At 35.9% G+C, this 27,654-nt stretch overlaps 2 protein-coding genes across 2 annotated transcripts in view; one reads left to right on the forward strand and one right to left on the reverse strand.

The window, feature by feature from the left end:
- Positions 1-1,339: 1,339 nt before the first annotated feature.
- LOC111055292 (N-alpha-acetyltransferase 30A) lies at positions 1,340-9,341 on the reverse strand. The gene is given in 5 exon segments (XM_039443844.1): positions 1,340-1,472; positions 1,474-1,490; positions 2,973-3,028; positions 4,222-4,351; positions 8,515-9,341. Coding segments are annotated over 5 exon segments (984 nt in total). The 5' UTR covers positions 9,178-9,341; the 3' UTR covers positions 1,340-1,354.
- Positions 9,342-9,580: 239 nt separating this feature from the next.
- The window catches only part of LOC111058145 (DNA-directed RNA polymerase III subunit RPC2), a 38,203-nt gene continuing 20,129 nt past the window's right edge, over positions 9,581-27,654 (forward strand). The window contains exons 1-9 of the mRNA XM_039443843.1: positions 9,581-9,869; positions 11,637-11,791; positions 15,076-15,376; positions 17,359-17,526; positions 17,988-18,145; positions 20,098-20,206; positions 21,415-21,600; positions 24,360-24,473; positions 26,181-26,381. Coding sequence (XP_039299777.1) covers positions 9,780-9,869; positions 11,637-11,791; positions 15,076-15,376; positions 17,359-17,526; positions 17,988-18,145; positions 20,098-20,206; positions 21,415-21,600; positions 24,360-24,473; positions 26,181-26,381 — 1,482 coding nt within the window. The 5' untranslated portion in view covers positions 9,581-9,779. The remainder of the gene's footprint in view (positions 9,870-11,636; positions 11,792-15,075; positions 15,377-17,358; positions 17,527-17,987; positions 18,146-20,097; positions 20,207-21,414; positions 21,601-24,359; positions 24,474-26,180; positions 26,382-27,654) is intronic.

Genomic DNA, 27,654 nt, shown 5'->3' on the forward strand with positions numbered 1-27,654 from the left:
TCGATTAAATCTAGTATGTAACTCATAATTATCTAATGCTCAAGATCGACTAGTAATACCATTACGGCATACAATATATTGTAAAATTAAAAAGTAAAACTAAAAACGTAGACAATTGAGAAATTTGATCTCAAGCCTGGTATATTAATTCAGCCATATGATCTCTTAAATTATTGGTTCAAGTGAGAAACTTAAAAAAAGTATTCATAATTTGACAAGAGAAAAAAAACATTTTTTCACCTTTTCTGGTTTTTTAAATTAATTTCTGGCTCTCTTTTTATATAACATTGGTTATACATAGTTGAGTTAGGATGCTTTTTAATCAACTGAAGCTTATATTAATGTAGTTAATGATTCATTCATTAATTTTCAAAACTAAAACGCAACTTCTCTTCATCTGGAACTACTAAAAATTGATGAATTATTTTCAATTAATTGATCTATATTTATAATAAATTATTTTATTTTTTGTTGTTTCATTTTTATTCTTGAAATAATTATGACTTTTCTCCACCAGGGGTTCCCTGGTGGAAATTCAATTTCGATCACACATTACCTCATAACACTTTACGGTGCGGACAGACTTGAGCGCCACGAAAACCGGCATTTCACTTTTCATCAGCTGATGCTACGATTATTATATTTGTACCTTACCGTTTCTGTACAAAATACAGATATAATCAGCTGATGAGCGTCTTCGTGGCGCAAAAGTCCGTACGAACTTAACACGCCATTAGCAAATTTAATTAGCAAATTTTTATCAATTTACTCTAGTTCATTTTATGAAAAACTCTCCTCCACCACACGAACCCCGCAGTTTGAGAACCCCTAATTTGAATCATCAATACGTTATCAGTTCGTGTAAATTAAAAATGCGATGTACTAGCTACAAGTCATTCAGTTACAGTACAATATTTATCATACATGTGATTCAATACAAAACTTGTTATTAATAACACTCATTAAAGCATGGGTCTCTAATCAACAATGATAATTTACAGCAGATTGCATTTGCTCTCGCGATCTATGGACGAAAACGTATGACGTAATTTACAATGATCATATATAATCCAGTCATATATTCAATAATTAATTATGTGTTATGGTTATTTTCCTTCAGTAATCCCAATTAATACGCAATAAACGACAAACACACACAGTGTCGGGTGTAGTTATTGTGAATACGAGAGTACTGTCTTTATGAAAGACCGTAGAATAATTGAAGAATTCTGTGAGAAACCGGTGTATTTGAAACAAACACACTGTTCTGGTCAACATAGCAAGGTACAGTATAGACTTCTCATGAATTTTTCTCTAGTTCCAACCTGCAGGAGTTGATTTAGTAGTGATTTTTTCACCTCAACCACAGTTTCAGTCGTAGTGCATCAACCCCATTCAGGTAATACCTGAACAATCGTTTATCTCTTACAAAGCCTAAATTCTCGTACAGACGAAGTGCTGGTTGATTTGTTATCTGTCTCCAACACCACCTGCAATTCAACCAACAAATTACTTCAAAATTCACCATGAGTAATTCGCATTTATGCCGACAAAAGTACATGTGATAAATAGTATATTTAAAAATATATTATTATTATTCATTTTATATAAATGAAATTTGTAGTGATATACGGCAGTGGGATTAGAAGGTTCAATTTGGTAGTAGATGTTCATAATAACTTTACTCAAGTTTATAAACAAAGCATTTTTCAATTGTCAATCATGTAGTGGTGGTCCAGTCAATAAATACATGAGAAGGGGGTGTGATTGCAATTTATATTTTAGTTCTTATTTAAATGAAGGATGAATTTTCCATTTTTTGACCGAATTCGACTTATGATTTTGAACCGCCTTGACAAGCCGAGAAGAATGAGCTGGAGTACGATGATATCAAATCAGTGTGTCAGGGATGAGTGTTTGAAACTTTGATCCTTGAGGTGTCCTTAAGCGAGCCTCTCCACTGAAATAATTGCATCTAACAGGTGATTCTCATAGAACATGATCTCATGAACTTATATCATTGTGCGAAATCTCAATGTGATGACAATTAAATTGATGATGATAGTTAATTGAAGCTAAATCTTGGGTGTTTTTTCAAAATACAAGGAGCATTGTTGTCAGGTGTACCTGGAAATCTATATGAAATAGAGCGCTCTACCTGGTCTCAGATTGTAGAGCACAAAATTACTCCCAGAGGAATTTTAAATTATACATCTAAATGGTAACAATCGGAAGATATTGTTAATCAAAACTAAAATTCATCAAAATAGATTTTTTCATAAAATTTTACTATTTTTGAAAAATTATAACTCAGTACTCATTGAAGACAGAGAGTTCCGAATGAATGAAAACGAATGGGACAGGTAAATTTTCGATCATCATGAATAGACGAGTAAGAAGAAAAACCGAAGTGAATAAAACTCCAACTCGCAAGTGCTTGGCAGTCGAGGAACCGTAAAAAGCTGCCTGAATCGGTATAGTAGCGATGTAGTATCGGTGTAAAAGCGATAGTAAATACTTAGATGGCAAGAAGTTACACGTAAATTTTCAAGGTAGCCTGACCCCAGACTTCTTGTCGTACTTGTTAAGTACATTAAACGGAATACGATTCACATTTGTTCAATAGATTTCTATTCAAATTTTTAGAAACGACAGCCCAAAAAACTGAGCAGCCAGACTGCCGAACATTTACATCCATTTTTTATTAGTTTGATACTAGCAAAGTAAACCGTTAATCTTGCAAGGAAACAGTTTTGAGTTGACTCGTAACTTTACATCTATTTACTCGTAGTTTTAATACTTGTTTGAGCTGCCTTGCAAGTCAAACACTCGTTTTTATTCACCCGGCCTATTGTGTCTCTAGACAGCCGATAGACCGTGTCTCTAGACCGTCTAAAAAGCCGTGCGATTTGGTCAACTAGTGAGTACTTAGCATAATTAGCATAATAGATGTTCAAGTTTTGATTAGTTACCTCGTCAGCATTATCTGCTACCATTGCACGAATCGCTTTAAGCACCAAATTTGACCCTGAAAAACAAATTAATTATCCATCATAGAATTGAACAAAGATTAGTTTTATACTAATTAATATAACTATTAATTACTATTGCGATATTATTATTATTTCATTGTTTTTGTAGGATTATAATCTGGAGCAAAAAGGGTTATGTTGCAATCTACATTGAAATAATAATTTCATGCTTTTATAGATATTTCACATCATGAGTTGAATACAATTAAGTTTATGCTAATGTAATCAGGTTAATCTAGTTATAACAATGAGCATATTGTTCTCTGACCTTTCGTTTTCAATACAAAACTATAATATTCAACTAGAATAATGTAGCCTACTCTGCAAAGCCCGTAATATAAAAATTCAATGGTCTTCTAGATGAGTAGGCAATTCACTTATTTATCTCTGTACAGAATTTAAAATCTAATTTCAAAATTATCCTATTCGATCAAATTGAAAACAAAGTAGATTCATCCCCAAATATGCGTAGCCTATTCCTATGAGAAACCAAGCATATGTATTTGTCTCCCGCATGGACAATTAATTTGATTTACATAAAACTAGTTATTAAAAATGCCATGTTATTATTTTGAGAGATGCCGGGAAGAGGATAGGCTACTACCACTACTATCGATTAGTACTTATTTAGGTCAGTTGAAAGCATGCCAATTCAATTCAAGTTTCAAGCCTACTTCATCGAGATACAAAACATATTTTCTAGTGTCCAGGGATAATTGGGTGCAATATTGTAGTTTTTTAATCTATATGAATTCAAAATTCCTGGTTTGAATATTTTCGGATTAGAAATTGAATATATTTATTGATTAAACATGACCTACCTTTTATTGAATTGAACCATTGATTTGAAAATTTGTGAAAGGGATGGATTTGTTCTGAACCTATTGACTCTTCTCCAGCAATATGAATTGTTGAGTGGTGGTTCAAGGCTGAGTGGTAGAGAGGACTAAAAAGTCCCTAACTCCAAATATAGACTGTATAAATAAGGAATGTTTTCATTTCATTTGTCTATCATTCAGTGCATAAAAATAAGTTAATAAATGTACATTACTATGATTTTACTTGATACATGCTAAACATGGGTAGTCTCGGCTTAACTGGATTTCCATAACACTCAACAGTGTAAAATTGTAGGTATTTTCATAACACTCATACGATTACAATTTTTTTTAATGTAACAAGCTCTCACCTATTTTCCGTTTTCTGTAGTTCTCGTCGACAGCGAGCATAGCGATGTATCCTCTTTTAACGACTTTTCTGTGTATATCAAGTTTGCATACAATGGCACCGGCACTAACGCACGTATTGCCATCCATGGCCTGTAATCAGAAATATTCGAATGCATGTATTGAAAAATCAAATTTAGAAACTTACAATAATAACTAAATTGAAAATAATGAAGAATTTTTCATTAATTTTTCGTAGTTTTGTTGTTGCGTGTATATAAAAAAAAACAACTTGGGTAGATTCAGTGTGAATAGTGATTTTGAGAAATTTATCCCACAAGAGGCAGGCTGAATTCGAGAATTGACTACAACAAGCAAACAGGCTACACAAGTTCATAGAAAAATTGGTGACACATTTTCCAGAAATGGTTCAATGAACTCGATATAGACGATAGAGAAATGCACATAACACGTTTCAAGTCACACATGAAAGACGCACTTCTGGAAATGTGCGAGTATTCTGTAAAAATTTTCTAAATGAGCAGTTTCTTGGTGGTTCTTTTGAAAAAGGCCTCACAACAGGAGGCAGCTTGTTGAAGAATTCCATGACAGAAATCCTGTACCTGGCCTGTGATCGATGAAGGCGTCTCCTGAGGACATCCAACAGCTCACGGTGCATGCTGTTGTGGTAGTGGATGTCACTACGGGCAGCCAGAGTATGCTGTATCCTCTGGACATACAGCAAGCACAGGATGACGGCTGGAGACCGTCAGCACACCAAGGCGAGCAAAGATGGGCTTGCAGTGGGCAAGATAGTCGCTGCCTGTTATGATTCAAACAATCCTCTTTTGCAGCCTCATATACATCAGCAGCCCTGCCAAGTGACCCCACAGGAGCAATCCATAGGTAATAAGGCAATGGAAGAGAGCGTGATACATCATCACAAGATACTTCTTAGTCACCAGGCCCCTCATTTTGAGCAGCAGGAAGCAAATGCGGAAAAGTCGGCAGTAGCTTCACTGGATTCTGAAGATAACGCAGTTCTAGTGACAAGCTGCAGATGATCATTTTGGTATTGTCCTCATTCGGCTGAAATCGATTGGACAGGAACCACAAAGTGGTTCGAAGTTGCTCCGCAGATGACTTTAAACCCCGGTCAAGCTCAGCACCCGACGACAGTGGAGATGTATCATCTAAAAATATCAGAAAGGAGCCGTGGTCGTCGAGGTCATTTATCATCACTAGAAACAGTGTAGGCAGGCCCAGCACCAATCCCTGAGGAGAACCACTGGAAGAGCCTGGGAGTTTACACCACCGAGGGAGACAAGCTGTGCCCTTCCATAAAGGTACGAGCCCCAGATGGAAAGGGCCGAGTCCCTTAGAACATAGAAACTCAGCTTTTCAAGTCGAATGCCATGGTCCACACAGTCAAAGGCTCGGCTCAGGTCACACAGAGCAAGAGACTCGCCATCCTCGAAGGCAGCATTAATCTGCTGAGCTATATGGTCCACTGCACTCACTGTCGATCTCCCAACTCAGAAGTCAAACTGCATGTTAGAGAGCAGGCCATTCTCTTCAAAGAAAGACTCCAGTTGAGGCTTGATCACTGCCTCGATCACCTTGTCAAAGACAGGAGCTATGGAGATTGACCTGAAGCTACGAAGGCTCTAAGGTTCGTCCTCCTTGAAGACAGGGACAGTTCTTGGAAGTCTTCAAAAAATCGGGAAAATTTCCAGACCTCAAGAACTTGTTCACAGATCCACAGAGAGGAAATTCAATGGCATCCACTACCTCTCGGAGCAAGTTCACAGACATGCCAAACAAATTTGACTTTTAGAGGGCTTGAAGGAGCAGATCATTTTCATCAAGGCAACTGGTGTGGTGATGCTCCTGTCCCGGCTGGGTTCTTTCTTTCAACAAAACTATTGGATCAACGGTAGCATCTGGCAGGGCACCCACTATGTCCTGAACTAAACTCACAAAGAAGCCATTGAAGTCAATCCTTTTGCCTTGCATTGATTAGGTGCATTGCATCCTCAATCGTCACTTGGTTTCCAACCCCTTGTTCGACATTTCTATACCTAGCAGAGCTGTCGGCTTCACCATCCTCTCATCTGTTCTTGAGGGTGAGCATGATTCCCTTTGTCAGATTATCAGTGTACCACTCCTTGTGGCCATCCAGATGTCAAGGTCTCCTCCTCATTGCCTGGGGGCGGTGTGGCTTGACACTTTCAGGAAAGGAAAAAATAGAATTTGTCTCGGAAAAGCTTATGTAATCTATACGATATGCAACATTGCACACTGCATTCACTGCCTATCACATGATGTTTGAGTAGCACCATTGCTACGGAGTTGCAGCCTGGGGCTTAGCATTCCTTACAAGCAGACAAAATTAGAGTTCCAGAAGAGTGGACAAGATAGATCATTGAAGAGGACTGTTTCAGAGAAGTAAGATCCTTACAGTTGTATCGCTCTGCATATTAGAAGCTATAACTTGATTGAGAGAAACAATTCCAATTCGAGACGCATACTAAGGGATCATTTTATCCTGTTGCCTGAGAGATTGAATTTAATTGAAAACAGGAATCATCCTCGAAGTATCACTGAGGGAAAAACTGCATTTATGGCTTACCACTCATTATTTGCTTCTCACCTGAAGTACGGCATAGTGGCATGGGAATATGCAGCTTAGACAAGTATGGACAGAGTTCTGCGAATACAGAAAAAGGCTCTGAGAACAATTCTAAGAAGGGATATGATGGATCACTGCAGGCCGCTCTTCATCCAGCATAAAGTACTCACAGTTGTCTCACTCTACATACATGAAGTAACAACCCTTGCTGTGAGGAGTAGACCATAATTGAGGGGAGATAGACATGCCCACAAAACCTGAAATAGAACCGACATTGATCTCCAGCAGCACCGGCTCACAAAATTCAGCAGGTCGCCGGCCTATTCTGGGACCCGACTCTTCAACTTTCTGCCCAAAAAAACTTAAGACAGTACAGGACTACGGTGTCTTTGCTAGAAGACTGAAAAAGTACCTAGCCGTGAGGCCCTACTGGCAGAGTACATAGATGACCACACATACCAGCATCATAGACCGTGAATCCCCATTGATTGGGAAGAAATTTGACAATTCCCAGGTCAACGACCATGGAGAAGACTACAACACGTAACAAGTAAGTGAGGTAGGAAAAGTTTTTTCAAACAGATTAAAAAATTACCTATCAGACATGTCATACAAACTTACAAGCTAATACCCCACTCTATCGTGGGATCGACATATTGGCATGCTGTGCAATCGACTGGCCAGGGTGACGTTTCTGATGCGGAAGCTGAAGCAACATGTGCCTGCCAACTACTTAATTACAGCCTATCATGGGCTGTTCCAATCCATAGTCATATAAGCTTCGGAATAGTACTATGGGGCCATGCGGGTAGCTGTGAAAGGATTCTTTTTCTACAGAAGAAAGTTTTTCGTGTCATCACGTCATCGCATTACCTGGAGCACTGCCGGCCAATTTTCAAACGTCTGAAAATATTGACAGTGTACTTTCAGAACATCTACAGCTTCCTACGGCTCCTAAGGAGTGAGGTCCATGCCTACCAGGAGAGGGGCCAGCTGCACCACTACAATACCAGGAGACGGGGCAACATTGACCAGCCCTACTCCAGACTATCGAAAGTACATGAATGCTACCCCTTACGGACGCTAAAATTTTAGACCAAGACCATGCACAAGACCAGTGGACTTGTAGACCAGTTTGAGATTGTTTCATGATTGCATGTATTGCAGTCCATCTACAGAGCCACATGAAACGACCTATCTGCACCCATCTCTAGTTATTTGTGTATTAATTGTTTTATATTTTGACGAAGTCTGTCTGGCGACTGCCGGTCATGGACTGTATATACTGAATTACCATTATATAGGCCTAATACAAATATTTGGATAATTTTTTCAAACGGTAGGCCTCTTTTTCAAAACCAAACCACCAAACTTACGGAAAACATGTTTAATGCCAATAAGAAGTTGTTTTATATTAATCATAGACTTTTAATCTTAGTACCGGAATTATAGATAGGTCACAGGATGTTTGTTTCGTATACCGTATATTTTTCTGAGAAATTCAACGCAAAGGATAACTAAGCTACTTTTATTATAATGAACAATACTGCCAATAAAAAAAGGAATAAGTTAATTGTCAGTAGCCTACTGATTATATTAGGCTACGAGCTTGATTAAAAGTAATGTTATTTATAGTTAAGCTATCACTCTATGTTGCATGAATTTGATAAAACATTTCACTCACCAGAAAACAAAGTTTTGGCCAATTGTGGATGAAATATCTATACGTGTATATCGAATATGGTTCTGAAAGGTCTTTTTGTATCAGCCTCATAATATCAGGCATTTGAAGTTCAGACTCATAAGAAACATATTCTAGTTTTGATACACTTGCATCTGAATCTTCAACTTCCCTCAAATTATTTACAGGGGGTTCAATTGATTTGGTTCCGTCACTAGAAGGCCCACTGTTTTCAACATTGTTATGGTTACAATGTTTGTCATTCACTTCAACAGAATGTTCCGAACTTAACTCACTAGATACTTTTGAAATTTGACTAGAGCTATCTGGGTTACAAGCGTTATCATGTCCACCAGAATTAAGTAAATGGTTGAGTAAGTGTGATAATTTTTCGGCTGAATTTATTTCTAACCCACATCCGTTTGGTCCCGCATGTGCACTTGTCGAGTTTCTTGCTTTAGAACATGAAGAGCTGGCTTGGACATCTTTGAAGGCTGAGTTTTTCCCACCTTTGACTACTTCTATATTATAATTTGAGTCTCCCACTAATTTTTCAGGCCGCTTGGAGTTTTCCGAAAGGCAACTACTATGATCCAAGTTATCTTTGAGGTCAAAGGTAGGCTTCAGAGAACACTCATTTTCCACTAATTCGTTGCACTTCTCCATTGGAACCCTGTAGACAATTATAAAAATTGAGATCGTCCTCGAATTAAAAATACATCTAAATAACACATTGAATTTTTAATTGATAACTAACTACGTATGTAATGGTAGCAAATAAAGAACAATTCACACATTTTTTGATCGAAACCATATTGGATTTTGCAAAATGAATATATATTCAGTGCCATTATGATATCAATTCAACAGCTGACTTTGATATGACTTTTTATAATTTAAAAAGAAATTGAAGAATTATGCAAAAGTATATTCATCATAAAATGATATTTTTCACATAGAAAACTAGACTTTTTTGTTATTTGGTCATAATGGATGATTTGAAAAAAAAACAATCTTCAGTGCTTTCTAGATTCTTCCGGTATCGCCGTTGTCTGATCATGCTTTTTGTATTCAATTTAGGTTATGTTTGACTCTCGCATTGTCGCATTGCAATCGCAGCACGCAATCCGACGCAATGTCGCGTTTCATTCTTTAAACTTTTAAACTTATTTTATCTACTGCCTAGGCTAAATACAATAATATTTAGGAATGATAAATTTATAGAAAGTTTGCATGATCAATCACTTATCAGATAGTCTCCACCAAAAATGGGTGAGACTCTAAAAGGTCGAAAGTTTAAAGTGAATGTAAATCCAACCACTGGAAAGAGGGATAGGCACCCAATTAAAGAAATTCAGGTAAGTATTGGTAGTCATTATATTTTTAACCTGCATCTTGCATACTTGAATTAGAATTGCAATTGAAGATGTCGTATTACATTAAAAGCGAATAGTTTATTGACGAATAAAGCATGGTTTTTGTGTTTCTTGGGAGAATTCAGGGAAGAATAAAGACCGCTATGCGGCATTTTCTATAAATAGGTTCATTATTCGATTTACTGATTCTTTGCCTAGTTTAGTGATCCAGATGTACCTTTCAACAATGGGAAAACATATGTTTTGAAATGCTCAATCCACACTTTTACAAAGATGCTGGCCTTGCTGGTGGTTTTGCAATTTGACCATTTGTGGATGCTTGGCTAGCCACTCGCCTTCGCTGGTCTGGCATTTGCTTGACAAAAATCGCAGCGATGGCCAACAAAGGCTTATATGCCGAATCTACATATTAGACCCATCTTATGCCTACGCTAATGTATGGATGGGTTGTTTGCTAATGCTGGCTACCGCTGGCCTTTATTAAGCACAGGTTAAATTGTAGGCTGGACCAGGCTACGCCAAATCACAATCGAGACATTTTGAGCAGGAAGCATAAAATTTTTCACATGCTAGAAACTTTTTTGTTTCAAAAGATAAGTGGTTGCTTAACACAAGCAGCTGATTGCCTTCAGAAAGGCTGCAATGCAACACTGCTTGAATTATTAGAGGCGAAATTGTCATTTTCACTATTTATAATCATGTGGCTTGCAGTTGCTAAATTATTCAAGCGTGCTGTATTTTCTTTGTTTTGGTATCAGTTATTGATAGCATATGATGGCACACTATTCAGTTGCTGTTCTTGACTTTAAAACTTCTGATAGGCCAAGTATGATCTTCTAACTACTTTTGACAGTTGAAAAAATAATTTAAATTATTTCTGAGAAACTTTCTTGCTTTTACCACCACCCACTTATCTTTTGAAACAAGAATGTTTCTATCATAACAAAAATTGTATGTTTTCTGCTCGAAATGTTTCGATATTAACGAACATAATCATTACTTTAATTAGAAAACTATAGGTCGGATAAAAATTATTTAAACATCAATTGAAAAGAGACACTCTCTCCGTTATTTTGATGTAAAATTCTTACGCATCACGACGCCCCATGATTCTGAGAGAAGTGATATTCAAAAGAAAAATATGTTTTCGCGATGTTTCCTATTTTATATTGAAAAAAGAATTCCTTTTAATCCTTGTTTAACACTACTGGGATATCGGGAATGATTATTCTACATGAAATTCTGACGTTTAATTAAACATTTTCGAATGTTGCAACTTTACACGATTTGGCAACCCTGTAATTTCAACTTTACACGATTTGGCAACCCTGTAATTTCAACTTTACACGATTTGGCAACCCTGTAATTTCTTCGAATGGTGAGCCAAGTCTCATCTTATTTCACACAGACTATAGGCATATTAAAGGCGAGCGCTGGCAAACCAGCATTCACATTCTGGCGCTCGTCGTCATTTGTACGCATTGGGCGATAGTGTGGATGTGTCATGTGACGAGTAAAATAAACTTTATTTACTCTAATTTCTAAATTTGAGTATTATGAACCAGAAGTATAAAACTTACGAGAGTATTCAAATACGACCGATACTTGATAAATCTACTCTGTAAGTTATAAGAATAACCCTAACCCTACAGTCTGTTTCCGATCTAGGTGGATTCGGGATACAATTTCTATTGATTTTATCAATTTTAAATTAATGTCAGTAATTTTTAATCAAATATATTTTTACAGGATAAATGGAAGCTGGTGCCCGAGTTTTTGAGAACAAAAGGACTTGTAAAACAACACATTGACTCCTTCAATTATTTCATCAATGTTGAAATAAAAAAAATAGTGAAAGCCAATGAAAAGGTCCTCAGTGATGCTGATCCTTTATTTTATGTCAAGTAAGTATTTTGCAGTAATTATAACCGGATTATAGGTGACTATTTTATTCAATACAGTTTTCTAATTTTCAATTAGCCTAACTTTTTCAATATACAAGAGTCATTCAGTAAGTAAGGAGACAAATTACTAATTTTCAAAAACGGCTAAATTGATCCATATGAAACTTTCAGAACATGAAGTAGACAACGTAATTTGTCTCGTTACTTATTGAATGACCCTCGTATTTTTGACAATAAGCATTTTCCATTGTAATCTCAATAATGGTATAGGTAGCTCAACTGCTCTTTATTTTGTAATTAGCTTACTGATTTCTAATTACTTAATTCTGTAATCGCTGATTACATCACAAGCATGATGAACTTGTGTGTGTGTGTGTGTGTGTGTGTGTGTGTGTGTGTGCATGATGATTGAACATACAAATCGCAAATAAAAACTTCAAGGACGACTTTTCAATCCATTATGCTAGAATGAAAACATTTATTTATAATTCTCTCTTCTGAAAAACCATGATGATGAACATACAAAAATGTTTATCATGCATGTCCTACCGTTATTATTGTTGCTAGTTTACCGGCTGTAAACATCAATCATCCTACTCCAAATCTCAGAGCAACCACTACCAGGTATACTGAAATTGTTTAAAACTATTCCAATTTATAAAAATGGGGACACAAATCAACCCTCAAATTTTAAACCAGTGTCAATTCCTCCAACAATGTCAAAGGTCATCGAAACTATCATGAAGCTGCAGCTTGTGGATTACTTCGACACAAATGATCTGTTCTCCAGCTCACAGCATGGCTTCAGTAGCGGCCGATCAACAACTAGTGCACTGATATCAGTGTCAGAAAGAGTTCAAGAAGTCTTTGAATCAGGTGAATGCCTTGCTCTTACTCTATTTGACCTGAGCAAGGCGTTCGACTGTGTCCCACACAAAATTTTAATTGAGAAATTGGAGCACTATGGAATTGGTGGTGCAGTGCTGAGTACCCTCAGTGACTACCTTAAGGATGGAAGGCAAGTAGTCTATAGGAGGAGCAACATCAGAAGTGAAAGCAAACTGTCACGGCGTGCCACAGGGTTCTGTGCTGGGCCCGCTGCTATTTATCATACTCATGAACGACTTTACACCACAAGATGGCTCAGTACTATTTGCAGACGATACTACAATCATGTCCAGAGGTAAAACTATCAATCAGACAATGGATATAAGCAGATCTCGAACATGTGAGGCAAGACAATGGTTCAACAATCACAGGCTGAAATTGAATGAAGACAAAACCCAGGTATTAGTCTGTACAAAGAAAAATGATATTAGACATACAGACAATGCCCTAGTGAAATTACTCGGTTTATGGATTGACAGCAAATTATGTTGGAGTGATCACATAAGTAATGCCTGCATTAAGCTGTCCAGGGTTACTCACTTTTTGCTTAAATTGAGGAACATTGTCTCTGCAAACTACCTGCTTACAGTATATCACGCACTGTTTCATACACATGTCACATATGGCCTCCTAATGTGGGGACACACTCCATATTGCAAGGATTTGCTACTGATTCAAAAAAGAGCTCTGAGAATAATGACGTTCTCCAATTATTTGGAACATTGCAGGCCGCTGTTCAGAAAGCTTCAAATAATGACTGTTTACAGCCAATATATTTTCGTTGCATTGATGCATGTGAGGAAGAATAATGAACAAATGAAAAGGAGAAATGAGGTCCACAACTACAATACACGGTCAGCAGGGAACCTGGAAATTCCACAAACTCGATTGACAAGCAATCAGAAGAGCTTCCAGATAGCGACATTGAAGATCCTCAACAAACTTTCCACCGATGTTCAGGAAATGGAACTTAAGAGATTCGAGAAAGCCCTGAAAACCCAACTTCTTGAGCGGCCCTTGTACTCGCTCAACGAACTGGACGAAGAGACGCTTTTTCCTGCCGGATGACCCGGCTGGGTACACGACTACGACGCGGTCTATCTGGCACCCCCAGTCAACGACCCAGACATCAAGTATCAAGTAAGTAAGTTAGTGGCCAGCCTTACAAAAGGCTGTTCGCCTGTCAGTGAAACATGACGTTAGTGGTTGGCCTTACATTTAAATGATCAACTTCAACAATAATTGTAAGTATTGAATCACAAGAAACCTCACAATTATGTCAAAACTAAAGCAGGCCATTCACTATCCGACAGTTTGTTCCAACTACCTTTGCACTTGACACTGGGGAAACACAAGCACCTACGTTAGCGCATACGCTCTTTATTCTTTATTGAATAGTAGTTCCATCAATAGCCACTTGGTGCAACTGAAAAACTTTTTCGCCAATTTCAAGATATTTTCCAGTTGCTGATTTGAAATTATTTAAGTATGAAATGTTATATTTGATCACTCGTGAATTGCTAAGACAAAACATATTGTAACTTTTACCGAAAGAAGAAATGAAAATCTGAGTACCCTTTTTTAAAATTGTTTATGACATGTTAAAGAGGACTTTATTCATTTACTTGATTATTTACTATATGACATGTGCGGCTATGATGCCATTATCAAGTAAATGAATAAAGTCCTCTTTAACATGTCATAAATAAACAATTTAAAAAAAGGGTATTTGGAGTTTTATTTTTTCTTTCTATTTAAGAGTAGCCCTAACGAAAAAAGGTAATAATGTGTACCATATTTTTGTATATGCGATATAACAATGTCGCGCCAGGCGGCGCGACTATTCATGGAACTACTATTCATTACTGAGTACGTTGTTATGTATTTCCCCAGTGTCAAGTGTCAAAGGAGTTTGAACAAACTGTCAAATTCTGAATGGCCTGCTTAAATTACACACTTGAAACTAACTGCTTATGCCCAGTTTCAGCAAGCTCGGTCAATACATTTGAACACGGTCGAACCGGGTACGATTAAAAGTTCTTACAGAAATGATTGATAGCCATCGATATCGCCATAGAAATCATATGTTCCACTGCACTCGTTGTAAACCGTCCCTGATTTAACCATGCTCAAATGTTTTGATCGAGCTTGGTGAAATCGGGGATTATAATGCTAAATCTGTGCTGAAATAATCTTCAACAGAAAGAGATACTCTTTCCATTCTGTCATTGAGATGTAACGTTAGTGGTTGGCCTCAATGATTGACTGCATGTCTGTGAAACAATGGTATGTGCTGGAAACTGTTTAATTTTTGAAGATACGTGAACATCGAGGTAGGCATGTCTGTGTAACAATTGTAAGTACTTGAACTACAAGAAACCGATTTATTTTTGTAGGTACGTGAACATCGAGGTGGGCGCGCCGGACGTGGAGGAGGGCTTCAACATAGCGCATGCGACGTCGCCGCACGAGTGCCGTCTGCGCGACCTCACCTACTCGGCGCCCATCACAGTCGACATCGAGTACACTCGCGGCAACACACGTGTCGCACGTGGCAACCTGCTCATCGGCCGCATGCCCATCATGCTGCGCAGCTCCAACTGTGTGCTCACCGGCAAGTCGCAGGCAGAGCTCGCCAAGCTCAACGAGTGTCCCTACGATCCCGGCGGCTATTTCGTCGTCAAAGGATGCGAGAAGGTCAGCAATCCTAACTTTACCTAATCAAGGATCTATTCAGTTCGCTGTTACTGTTGAAAAGAGGCCAGCATTCCTTTCAGCAAAGATAAAAATAATATTTATGTAGCTGGCTGGCTCAGGTCTGGTGTCAGAGTTTTCGGGTCGCAACTGATCTCAGGGCATCCGACATGACATAACGACTGCTTTTTATCTCACACAGCCACAACACAAGGAGGAGAATGAAATCGATTTGCCTCATGCCAGACTGACGATCGCATAATAGCTTCCCTGTCCATACTCAGGATTTTCAATACAATGCCGGTGTATTTCCGTGAGCAGAAGGAAAAACTCTTTGAGAGGCTTGTGAATCAGGCACTCTACTCCCTGGATGAAGAGGCAATTCATTATTTTTGAGCTCTATAACTGACCTCCCATCTTGACCTTAGTTGTGTTATCAAGTTTACATTTTGACACAATCTATCCACCAAGTACTGGCCATGGATGGAGACTACTGAATTACTGAATATTTTCATTTCATTTAATCCATCACACATATGAATGAAGGTTTGAATTTAGTTTGGAATTTTTGACGTGAATTCGAGACCAGAACTTGAGTATCAGTTTTTAATAGTTTGTGAAATGCTCTTGTTGTTGAATAGGATTAATAGATGAAAATAATCCCATAGTACCCTTCTTTTGAAAAACTTTATTATATAAAATACAAAAACATCTAGTTTCGGATGTTCAATCGATTTTCATTTTTTTTTTTAATAAAGTATAATTTCCAATGAACAAAATAATCGGATTATTAGAAATGATAGTTTATTTCAAGAAAACATGAAAATGGATTGAACATTTTTGAATCTAGTTGTTTTTGTATTTTATATAAAAAAGTGTACTATGGGATTATTTTTTATTTAACAGATCATTTTATAGATACTGTAGCCTATATGTTCAAGTGTAGAGTTGGCTATTTCTCTTAACATTGTACTAATTTACTCGTAAATATTGATTTGTATTGGAAATTTCAACGTTTTTTAAATTCGTCATCATTATTAATATTAGTACTAGCTTGCCCAGCGAACTTCGTACCGCCAAATAGTTAATGCATCTCATGACAAACTTTAGCTGAATACACACCTGAGGAGGCGCGATGGGACATTTTGCATCCAGGTGCTTCTTGCTTATTGGTTTGAATGGAAGAACTCACACACTCACTGAATCGGACACACTGAATGACGAGAACGGTGTGATAAGGCAATCTCCATAAGATCAACACTTTGTATCACCAAGCCGCGCCTCCTCATGTGTGCTTAGCCTTAACTTAATCTGATGCACTATATTTTTATGAAAATTGTCCAACAATCAGTATTAACATTTATATCTCAATATGGACTTCTTAGGTGCTTAGTTAATTGTTCAGCAGTTTGTATTTTTAGTTAAAGTTGAGTGCAGCTTGCTGTGAATTGAATGGTATATCTCATTCTGCTGATTTTCCCGTGCATATTATAAATTTACAGCATTTCGAGTTCTATGATCCAAGTTTGGACGTCGTTCGTACCGCGGCATTATTAAGAATTAAAATATTGTGAATCAGTAAAAAAATTTGAAAAACTGATCTATCGATGGCTGTTGGATGATGCAAATGATTATTACAGCTGATTTTTATTTCTGTATGTAGCCAGCTCACAAATCTTCTCCCATAAGGATTACATGTAAACTTTAAAGGACCGTAGGAAAGAGTCCTGGAGTTGGATTATAAATTTGTTAGGCCATAAACCTGGTCCTGAACATAACGAACACAACTAAAAAAATCATCAAATTCGGTGCACACATAAAAAAGTTATTGAATGTCAAAATTTGAGGCTCGATTTTTATTTTTATAGATTCATGATATTTTAGGAAAACACAATTGAATGATTGTTATATGTATTTCCACGTTTATTAATAATGAAAATTTATAGCTACATAGTTTTTTATCGAGTGTGCGATTACTTTTGCAGGTGATCCTAATTCAAGAGCAGTTGTCGAAAAATCGAATGCTGATTGAAGACGACAAAAAGGGTCTAATCCAATGTTCAGTGACAAGTAGCACTCATGATAAGAAGTCACGGACAAACATCATCTCGAAGAAAGGACGTTTCTATCTCAAGCACAACACTCTACAAGATGTAAGTACAATATTGATTTGATTTGAATATCGATATCAATCAAGTCGATCTTATCCTACTCATTCGTTTTCTTACATAAACGCATTAAATTATTTTTCAAGTTAGAATCTGTCAAAATTGAGGGCTCAACTTTAATCTAAAATATTTTAATACTTTAATCTAATATTTAATATTGCACAAACCAGCAATCATATGGTCTGCTCTATCAACCATTCAATTTTAAAATTCAAACATTGTGGACCTGCTAAACCCCACTAAAGGGTTTTAACTTGAGTGAAGAAATTGCCGTTTCATGGTTGTGCTTCGTTTGTAAACTCTTCTACGACTATATTTTTAATTTGCAGTATAGTTTGTGTAACAAGTTTGACCAACAATTAGAAACTATTACTCCTTTGAAATTATTCTTGTAATTTTCGGGTTTATCATTCTGTTTGATGAATATGTTGGATTTAAACTTGCAGGACATCCCAATCATGGTTATATTCAAAGCCATGGGTTTGCAATCGGACCAAAGCGTAGTTCAAATGATCGGTTCTGAACCCAACATCCTGGTTCAACTCATTCCGTCTATTGATGAATGCTACACTTGTAATGTGTTCACTCAACTCCAAGCTTTGAGGTGAGTCATTTTCAATCATTTGTTTTGTATTATTGTTGATAATTATTATTCTTCTTTAAATATATGCAATTTTGTAATGATGTAATGTAATAGTATATTTTGTACCTAGGGCTGAAAATGTGCGTTTACCAGCTCGAATTCGGTTTTCGGTTTTCTCGGCCTACGGCCTCGGACTAGAAAAGACTGAGAACCGGTAACACAATTTTACCTGTGGTGCGAACGCTATTTTTTGCTACACCAAAAAATAAAACAATAGTAAATAGATGAATTACGTTCTTAAATTTGTAAAGTAACTCAGCACCAAGGAATTTGTCCAAGTAGTTCCAAAATTATCTACCAGTTTTAGTGATTAACGCAGTACTAAGACTGGAAACAATAATCCTTCTTTGTGAGAGGTTAGAAGTTCTATTATACTCTGAAAATTGAATTTGAATAGTTTATAATATCTTATTTGTATTTCATTCATCCAAATAAATAATAAAATATCTTATTGCAGAATACATTATTCAATTCTAGAAGCATAAACTAATTCCGTTTCATAAACTCCTTGTATAAACATACACATCAAAATCAGCTGACATTCAAGGTTATTTTACCGGCTTAAGCAGGGAACCCACTATGCCTTCACCGTCAGTCGCCGCCTTCACCGTCATTTTTCCAGCTATAACCCACTTGCCCGTCTGGTTAGCTCCGTCAGAAACCGGAGCTAACCAGAAGAAATGCATCAGTTGCGATGGAGAGTTCATCAGACGTGGAGGAATTGCTAGTAATAGCCGCAGCATGTGCTGAAGAAGAAGAGATACAGAAACGGAGGAAGCATAGGTACTGGGTGCACGAAATCTTCAGAAGAAGAAACGAATATGGTGAATTTCATCATTTGTTTGACGACTTGAAAAAAGACGATGCTAAGTTCTTTTTATATTTCCGCATGACTCCAAAGAAGTTCTACGAATTGCTCGAGTTACTGAAATTCCCAATGAAACACAGTAACTTCCGTGAGGTCATTGGTCCTGAGGAGCGGCTGGGCTTGACACCGAAGTAAGTAAATTTATAAATGTCATGTTACTTTTCCCATCATCGTGTGATTTCTCAAACGGCCAAAACTTTGATTTCATAATTTCGCTTACAGAATAATATTTGTAAATAACTTACTTGACATGGTATCAAACTTTTCTGAGATTTCCTGCTTTTTATGCAGGAGATTCTGAGATTTTCCTGCTTTTATCTTTCTTACTGTTGTCGTGATAACTATTATCACTAGTATATTATACAGGAAGGGATACTCCCTAATAGCCTCTATCAACATTTCGTCCGTACTCATCGCTCACAGAACAAAGGCGCACTACAACAAAACAATGGCGATGTGACTTCACTGATAGTTGAATGTCGACTGGAAGAATGATAAAAAACGGACCGGCTATCCGGCAAGAATGCCCCAAACAGCAATGGTGGCCGACGGTGACTGACGGACACGGTCGTGGCCGGTGACGGACGGGTATAGTGGGTTGCCGTTCGTTTAAAACAATGCAAAGCAATGTTGCCGGTACGCAACGGTGACGGTCGGTGCCGGACGGCGCCTGACGGTGACGGCATAGTGGGTTCCCAGCTTTAGGGCCGAAAATGCTACTTTTCCGGCGAGCTCGTCAGAAATGTATCGTTTTCGGCACTCATATTTAGCATGAAAAACAGTTCATTATGTCCGAGTGTGGTGAAAATTATTATCATACACTAGCAATTACCAGAAAACAAGTGATGTTAATAATATTTGTGCCCTCTAATTCATCATCAATAATAATACTCTATTCATTTCACTGCAAAACATCATTGAATTACAAACAAGCCATATTGATAAGTAATTGGTGTATTTGCAATTTATGTATGTATTTCTTGAATGTGTGCCCTGAAAATGCAATACTAAACTTAATGACAGAGCAATTTAATATTTTTTGCAGTTACATTGGTCGAAAAACAAAGCAGAAGCGGTTCTTTTCTGGCAAAGCAAAGCCCCCTGTTGATGAAGCAAGAGATCTACTGGCAACCACTATTCTTGCCCATGTACCGGTATGTACTAACCTTACATTCTTATGTTATGCAATTTTTGTACATTAGTTCTCTACAATTCATTTGATTTATTGCACATTTTCTGTTATCTAATTTGTTTGAGTATTCATAATTTATTCCCAAATTTTTAGTCTTGTATTAGTTTTCGAAAAGTTACTTACTTTAAAATTTTATTCACAATTTCAAACGCTATTTAGCGCTAACTCAACTGCGCTATTCAATTTTATTTTATTGATTTTCTTCAACGATAAGAAAACTTTGTGATATTTCCAATGCAGTCCATTGGCTCACAAATTTATTGCAAAGAATGTAATCTAATGTGGTAATTCATTTTTAATTAGAGATAATAAGATTTGTAGATAATATGTTTGTTTGTCTTCAGCACACCACACCACGTCCATCAACTTGAAAAAAAAACTAATTCTCTAGCATTGAAAATCAAGAATTTAATTATGTTATTAGCTTTGCATACAAAAGCCAATCATTATCCGCAATATAAGTGTATTTTTTAATCAATTTCGTCTCTTGATACAATCCGACCACACAAAAAACGGATTTGTGAACGTTGCCCTTCCATAGTGCAAATTAGAAGTGGAGCAGCCAAGATTAACATCATCATAATAATTGATGATGAAACTGAAATGAAACTTGAAACACAGGTGAATAAAAAATCATGCATCATCAACCAGGACCTCCTATATACTACCGGACCTGAGCCTAGAAAAAAATGGCCGCCGTATGTGGTGGTCTTATAGAAATTCCTACTGAGAAAAAATCACTAATCAGCTGTTAGAGAGCGTCTCAGTTTGTCGAAATTTCAGTTCGTCTAGTTCCCGTTTAAAATATCAATGCCGTCCACCACATACGGCAGCCATTTTTTTGTAGGCGTAGGTCCGGTATGTAGGAAGTCCTGCATAAACGCAAAACAACGGTTCTACCAATATGAACAAAATACACCATATTTTCATTTATTTCATTAGGGCTACTTAAAGAGTTATAGTTATTTCAATAATAGGGCTTATTTCAATAGTTGAAGAATTGCTATAGGAATACAGAAGAAGAGTACTCGCAATTCTATTTCATATACAAGTTTTTCTGTTAATAATTAACTAACCCTTGTAGTTTTTAGCATGTATCTTATGATTATTTTCCTGTTACTTTCCTGACTTCATAGGAAAGAAGTGAACCTATTTCATTTTTATTTGTAGGTAGTGAATTTCAATTTCAAGTTGAAGGCCATCTACACAGCTCTGCTGCTGAGGAAAGTAATCCAAGCCAAGGATGACCCAAAACTGATCGATGATCGCGATTACTATGGAAATAAAAGACTAGAGCTGGCTGGATCTCTTCTCTCACTCATGTTCGAAGACTGCTTCAAGAGATTCAACAGTGAAGTAAGTTAATTATCTTCTTTCTCTGTCCAATATTTTACGTAAAAAGTCACGAAAAAGTGTGGGATGAATGAAATTATTTCCATTAATTATGTTAATGCTCCTTACTGATCAGTTTAAAGAAACTTGCACGATGTTATCATACAAAATTCATTTGTTTATTTCATAGACAATTTTTTCAATTTTCAATTTCAATTCTTTTTATTTGCCATCAATACAATTTACAATAAATTATTCAAGAAATTCATAGAAATAAAAATAAAACATAGCTTACAATCAAAACAAAAATTATAAATTAAATATATTTAAATCAAAATCTATTCATTAAGGCAACAACCCAGCAAGGAAAATCCTGTCCGCTGGGCGTGAGCATCAATTCAATATTATTATATCAAATATTATTTTATTATTATAAATAAAAATAAATATGGCAAAATTTTAGAATCACGTAAGTAAACTAAAAAATAAGGTTGAAAAAAAATGTATATTATAAAATATTATCGAGAGTAAAGAAAAATGTCTCAATTATCCATTTATTTATCTGTGCCCCATGTCTATCCTCAGTTAAAAATTGCATACCATTTGGGATTAAATTAATTAATTTTGTGCTTAAATAATTTAATTGTCGACGTAATATTGTTAGGTTAGTGTGATTTATGTTGAATAAATTATGAAAATTTAACCTGAAATTATATGTGGCTAGATTATTCCTTATTGTAAATTTATCTTTATTTTTTCTTATGTAGTAGAGAATTTTTTTAATATATAGTTGGCGTATGGTCATTACCTTGAATTCATCAAATGTGTCCCTGCTTGGATGAATTCTTGGTCTATTCAGAATAGTCTTTATTATCATTTTTTGAATGACAAAAATCCTATTTATTATGTGATCATAAGTTCCCCCCCATACTCCTAACGCATATTGCAGAATTGACTGAACATATCCATGATAAATTAGTTTTAACTCCTGTATATTTAATAATTTACGGATTTTGTAAAATATATAAGATATAAATTTTAGCCTTTTACAAATGAATTCTATATGCATGTCCCACTTGAGATGACAGTCTACCATAATCCCCAAATATTTGACCACTTTTTCCTGTTTTAGTTTCGGGCAAGCACATTCTCCCCACGTCTCCGATTCACAATTCGTGTGTATTTTAAGTACTATTTCCTCTGGTGGTTGTCCAATCACAGTGGGAGAAAAAGCAACATATTTAGTCTTAGTAGTATTCATACTCAATGTATTCAGATCAAGCCACTTTTTAATATTTGACATAACTTTTTCTGCTTTTAAAGACGTTTGGGTCCATGACTTATCTTTAATTATTAAGGCTGTGTCATCAGCAAAGGAAATTATTCTTGAATCTTCAATTTTTACTTTGAATATATCGTTCATATAGAGTAGGAATAGAATCGGTGATAAGACGGTACCTTGCGGCAATCCGAAATCATTCAGCTCTACAATATCTGATGTATAATGGTCATTCTCAGAAATCAGTTGTGATCGATCATTTAGGTAACTTTTGATTAATTCAAATGAGAGACCTCTAATCCCGTAGCTTTTTAATTTATTGAGTAAGTTATTATGGGGAATAGTATCAAAGGCCTTAGCAAGGTCAATGAATATGGCAAGGCACTTATTTTTATCAGATACTTCATTTGCAAAATTGGCCAGGGCATCCTCAGTATTTTTGTTGCTTTGGAACCCGTATTGATCATTATCAATTATATCATGCTTATCAATAAAATCCATTAGTCTAATCTTTATAGTTTTCTCCATTATTTTAGCCAGGTTGCTAATCAAACTTATGGGTCTATAGTTTTCAGGAAGTTTGCGGTTACCGGATTTAAATAGACAATTCCTATAATTGAGATAAAAACGACAGACATTACCCAACATTATTGGCATGATTACTCTGTTGCATATCCATTCTTTTTCACTATTAAAATTAAACTTAAATTTAAAAAAACACTCATAAAGTGAGAATGCTGACTGTAGTCTGATGATGACCAACAACAGGTCGAAAAAATGTAAGTGCATTTTCACTCCATAAGTGTTTTTAAAATTCAAGTTCAAAATTATTGTAAAAGGAAATCGCTGGCTATACTTATGAGGTTATGAGTATTTATTAGAAGATTGTTTCTCAAATTCCAATAATTTTAGTCCCATATGTTAGAAACATGAACATTTCCAATTCTCTTCAATAACCCAGAAAATGTTTCCATTTTATTTTATTATTTTCATTTCCACTCTTTCAGCACAGCTCCTACGTGTCGGACTTATTGCCTTTTGATTTGCGATTGTATTGATGAATAATACATGAATAAAATTATCTCCTTTTATCAATATTTATTTTCAGTGAAGTCTTTTCCTTCAGACTCGATGACCGATCTGGCTTCATTGATGTGATCAGTGAGTTGAACTAGGAGGGATGGTTGCATATTGCTATGCTGGAAGTGCAAACTTGCCTCTTCGCTCGCTTCGTCCTCTCCTTTCTGGTGTTTCCTTTCCTCGTCTATTTCTTTAGCACATAAAAATCTATGAATTTCATTAAAATCGTAGTTTTCACTGTATGTCTAAGCTAAAAATTTCTCGTCATTTATATAACCCACTTTGTTAAAATCTTATTAGAATTGTGAATAAGCTTAACTACAATAGGCATATTTATGATCCAAGGAAATTTAATGTGAATAGGCAAGAATATCATTATTTAGCCATTTCAAATGTATTTATTAATGCATTTCTTCATTCGCAGTTGAAGATTATTGCTGATAAGAACATCCCGAAGATCAAAGCAGCTCAATTCGACATTGTCAAACATATGCGACAGGATTTGATAACCAACACATTGGTGCATGCCATTTCAACGGTAAGTTGTTTTATCTATACTTCTAGGAGTGAATTAACTTATATAAATAGACGAGATATTAGATATCATTCATCCTCAATTCAATAACCTATATTTATTATATTTAAATTTCACTGCAGAAAACTCTAAAATGTTAAAAATTTTTGCTGCTATTACCGATAACAGTCATTACTGTAATTGATATTGCAACTGATAGTAATGAGCCAATGTAATAATCCTCATGAAAACTTGAAACTTTGCTACGTCACATTCAAAAATATCAATTCATATTGATGTTATTACTGTTATTGATAATTTTAAATGTATAAAACAAGGTGTTCCTTGATGATAAAATAACGCATCAAAATCATGAAATAAGCATACATGAATAAAACGTTTTTTTTTTTTTGAAATGTAAGGCAAACTGTAGAACATGCACGATACACAATGCACATACATTGTTTTGTGGTTAGGTCTTTGTATCCCCGATTTTTTGTTGTTTATTTTATCTTCGCTGCTTTATTTGCAATTGAATTATTTTTGTATCTTTATAATTAGTAATTTTTCAGTGTTATTGGTTGTTCATTTAGTGTTATAAGGCTCTCGCTGATGATAAAACATGCATGTTGAGCATATGTGTTTGCATGTCATGCATGCTCTATCGTTAGTGGCCAGCCTTGAAGAGTGAGGACAGAATTTCAAGGAAATAGCAAAGCTTCCTTTTGGAACTCTGCGAAACTTGATGAACTAGCACTTGAAAATGTATGTGTTTAAACGGCGAGACACTCGCGCCTCATAGCTTCAAGCAACAGAACTATGTGGTCGACTGACTTGACGTAGCAGTAAAAACGGCATACTTTTAAGTCATGAGAAATCTGGGTCGGCACCTGATTAACATTGGTTTGCTTTTCTTGTATGTCATTAGACAAAGCAGATACAGTAGTTCTATCCTTTTCTAGTTCAGCGTCGTTCCCAAATCATTTGTAGACTGTAGAAATATAATGGATACCAAAATATTTAGAATAACATTTTCAATTATGAAAATGTGTTATTAAAACTTTGATTTTTTTTAGAAATTAAATTAAATATCTCTTCTATGACCGCTACAATACATTAAAAAAATCTTGTGGAAAATTATGCTGCTCAATAGATGATCAAATTATTATTTTTGAGCTCTAATTACTCTTTATTTCTTTTTAACGTTTTCTTCCTCTTTTTATTTATATGTTTTATCATTTTTCATACTATACCCCTTCACTAACTTTCCTGAATCCAGCCCAATACAGTTCTCTTTTAATATTTTCAGTTATACTGAATCGTTGTGGATATTTAATAAAGAGCAATATTATTTTTATTTTGTTTTCATTTTTATTGTACTGTTATGCTATCAGATATGTTATTAAGGCTCGTACTGGAATTTGTGAGCCTCTCTATGTTTGTATAGAATAAATAAATAGATAATCGATCATTATCCTCTTCCAATCAGATTATAATACAGTATATTATGATTTGTGACTGTTAGTAAATTAATAAATCACATAATTTATTGTCAAGAATCAATAATATTTACTATTATATCTGATACACCGGGATGACTTGACACCATGATGAGACATGCTATCTACTGTATAATGTGGTAGAAATATAAAACTTGGCAACTTCACTATCATTTTCACTGAATTTGTAATATAAATCATCTCACTATGGAATTTGTTGGTTTATTGGCAGGGCAACTGGACGATCAAGCGGTTCAAGATGGAGCGGCAGGGCGTGACTCAGGTGCTGTCTCGGCTTTCGTACATCTCGGCACTCGGCATGATGACTCGAGTCAACTCCCAGTTCGAGAAGACGCGCAAGGTGTCCGGGCCAAGGTCGCTGCAGCCCTCCCAGTGGGGCATGCTCTGTCCCTCCGACACGCCCGAAGGAGAGGTAATCACATTCAATGCACGCTTGCGCACGCTCTTAGATACAGTAGAACCTCGATAGTGATATTTTCGAGCTCAAAATTTAAGTGATTTTATTCTATATTTGTGAATATTTGAAGTTTGGTTTTTGTTTTAACGGAAGTTTCATTATCAATCTATCTAAATTTGAAATTCTTTGTTTCATTTTGATTCATAGTTTCAGATTGAAGATTTGGTGTTGAAATTGAAGTGAACACAACCTACATAATATTTGGACGATTTGTGACAAAATCAGGAAATTGAAGGAGTTTTGGGCAATAGCCTGTTTTTTCTTTTCCGACTATTGTATTGTTCGCTCTATCTAATAAAATAAATAATAATTCGTAGTTGACGGTACCAAACACTTACTGTGAATTATACAGAGTATGAATAACGCATCAAAATCTTGAAATTTTGCAACGTTTAAGAGTAAAACCAAACATTCACAAACTGATTAACGAATCTTCACGTAATGTATTATTCTTCTAATTATGGAAAAATACCGGTACCACAATACAATTGAATTATACAAATAGAATGTATATTATTTTTTATATATTCATATATGATAATATAATAATCAATGCATAGAAAGTCAGCGTTATAGGCCTATCTGTTCCGTTATAGGCCAAATTGAAGTAGTTCCTACATCATTTTGCAGATAGCGCGCACAACGCCTACACCAAATCTACTACTTTCCCCTTCTCTCTCCATCGTCACGCTAACAATCTCCCACTACCGGCAATAGCACTGACCACCAACCGCCTCTTGCTCCTTCCCTTCTTAGGCTGGCCACTAACGGTAGAACATGCATGTCATTCATGTTTTTATCTTGCAAATACACATGTTCATCATCGAGAGGCTTTTAACATAGAATCAACAACCAATAACAATGTATGACGACTGTTAGTGACACCAGCCTAACTCGAATCGATGACACACATACAATAATAATGAAGCAATTATAGGCTTATTGTAATTTATTGTTCAGCTACCTTTTTGCTTGCATCTCTGATCTCTCCCAACGTCTCTTCTATCAGTGGAAATGGAAATGAAAAATTGAGCACTGCCTGACCTAACCATTAGGGTTCTCCTAATTTTCCATTTCCATTTATTTGTGCTCTGTTAATATGAAAAGTGTAATAGTATATATGATGATAAGTGTAATAGAAGAAATGAAAGATGATGAGAAGCAGTAGATAAGAAGACGAAGAAGAAGAAGAAAAAGTGAATAAGTGAGAAAAAGAAAGACAAGGTGA

The sequence above is a fragment of the Nilaparvata lugens genome, unplaced genomic scaffold (genome assembly GCF_014356525.2).
Source record: "Nilaparvata lugens isolate BPH unplaced genomic scaffold, ASM1435652v1 scaffold1848, whole genome shotgun sequence".
In the NCBI taxonomy this organism is placed as follows: Eukaryota; Metazoa; Arthropoda; class Insecta; order Hemiptera; family Delphacidae; genus Nilaparvata; species Nilaparvata lugens.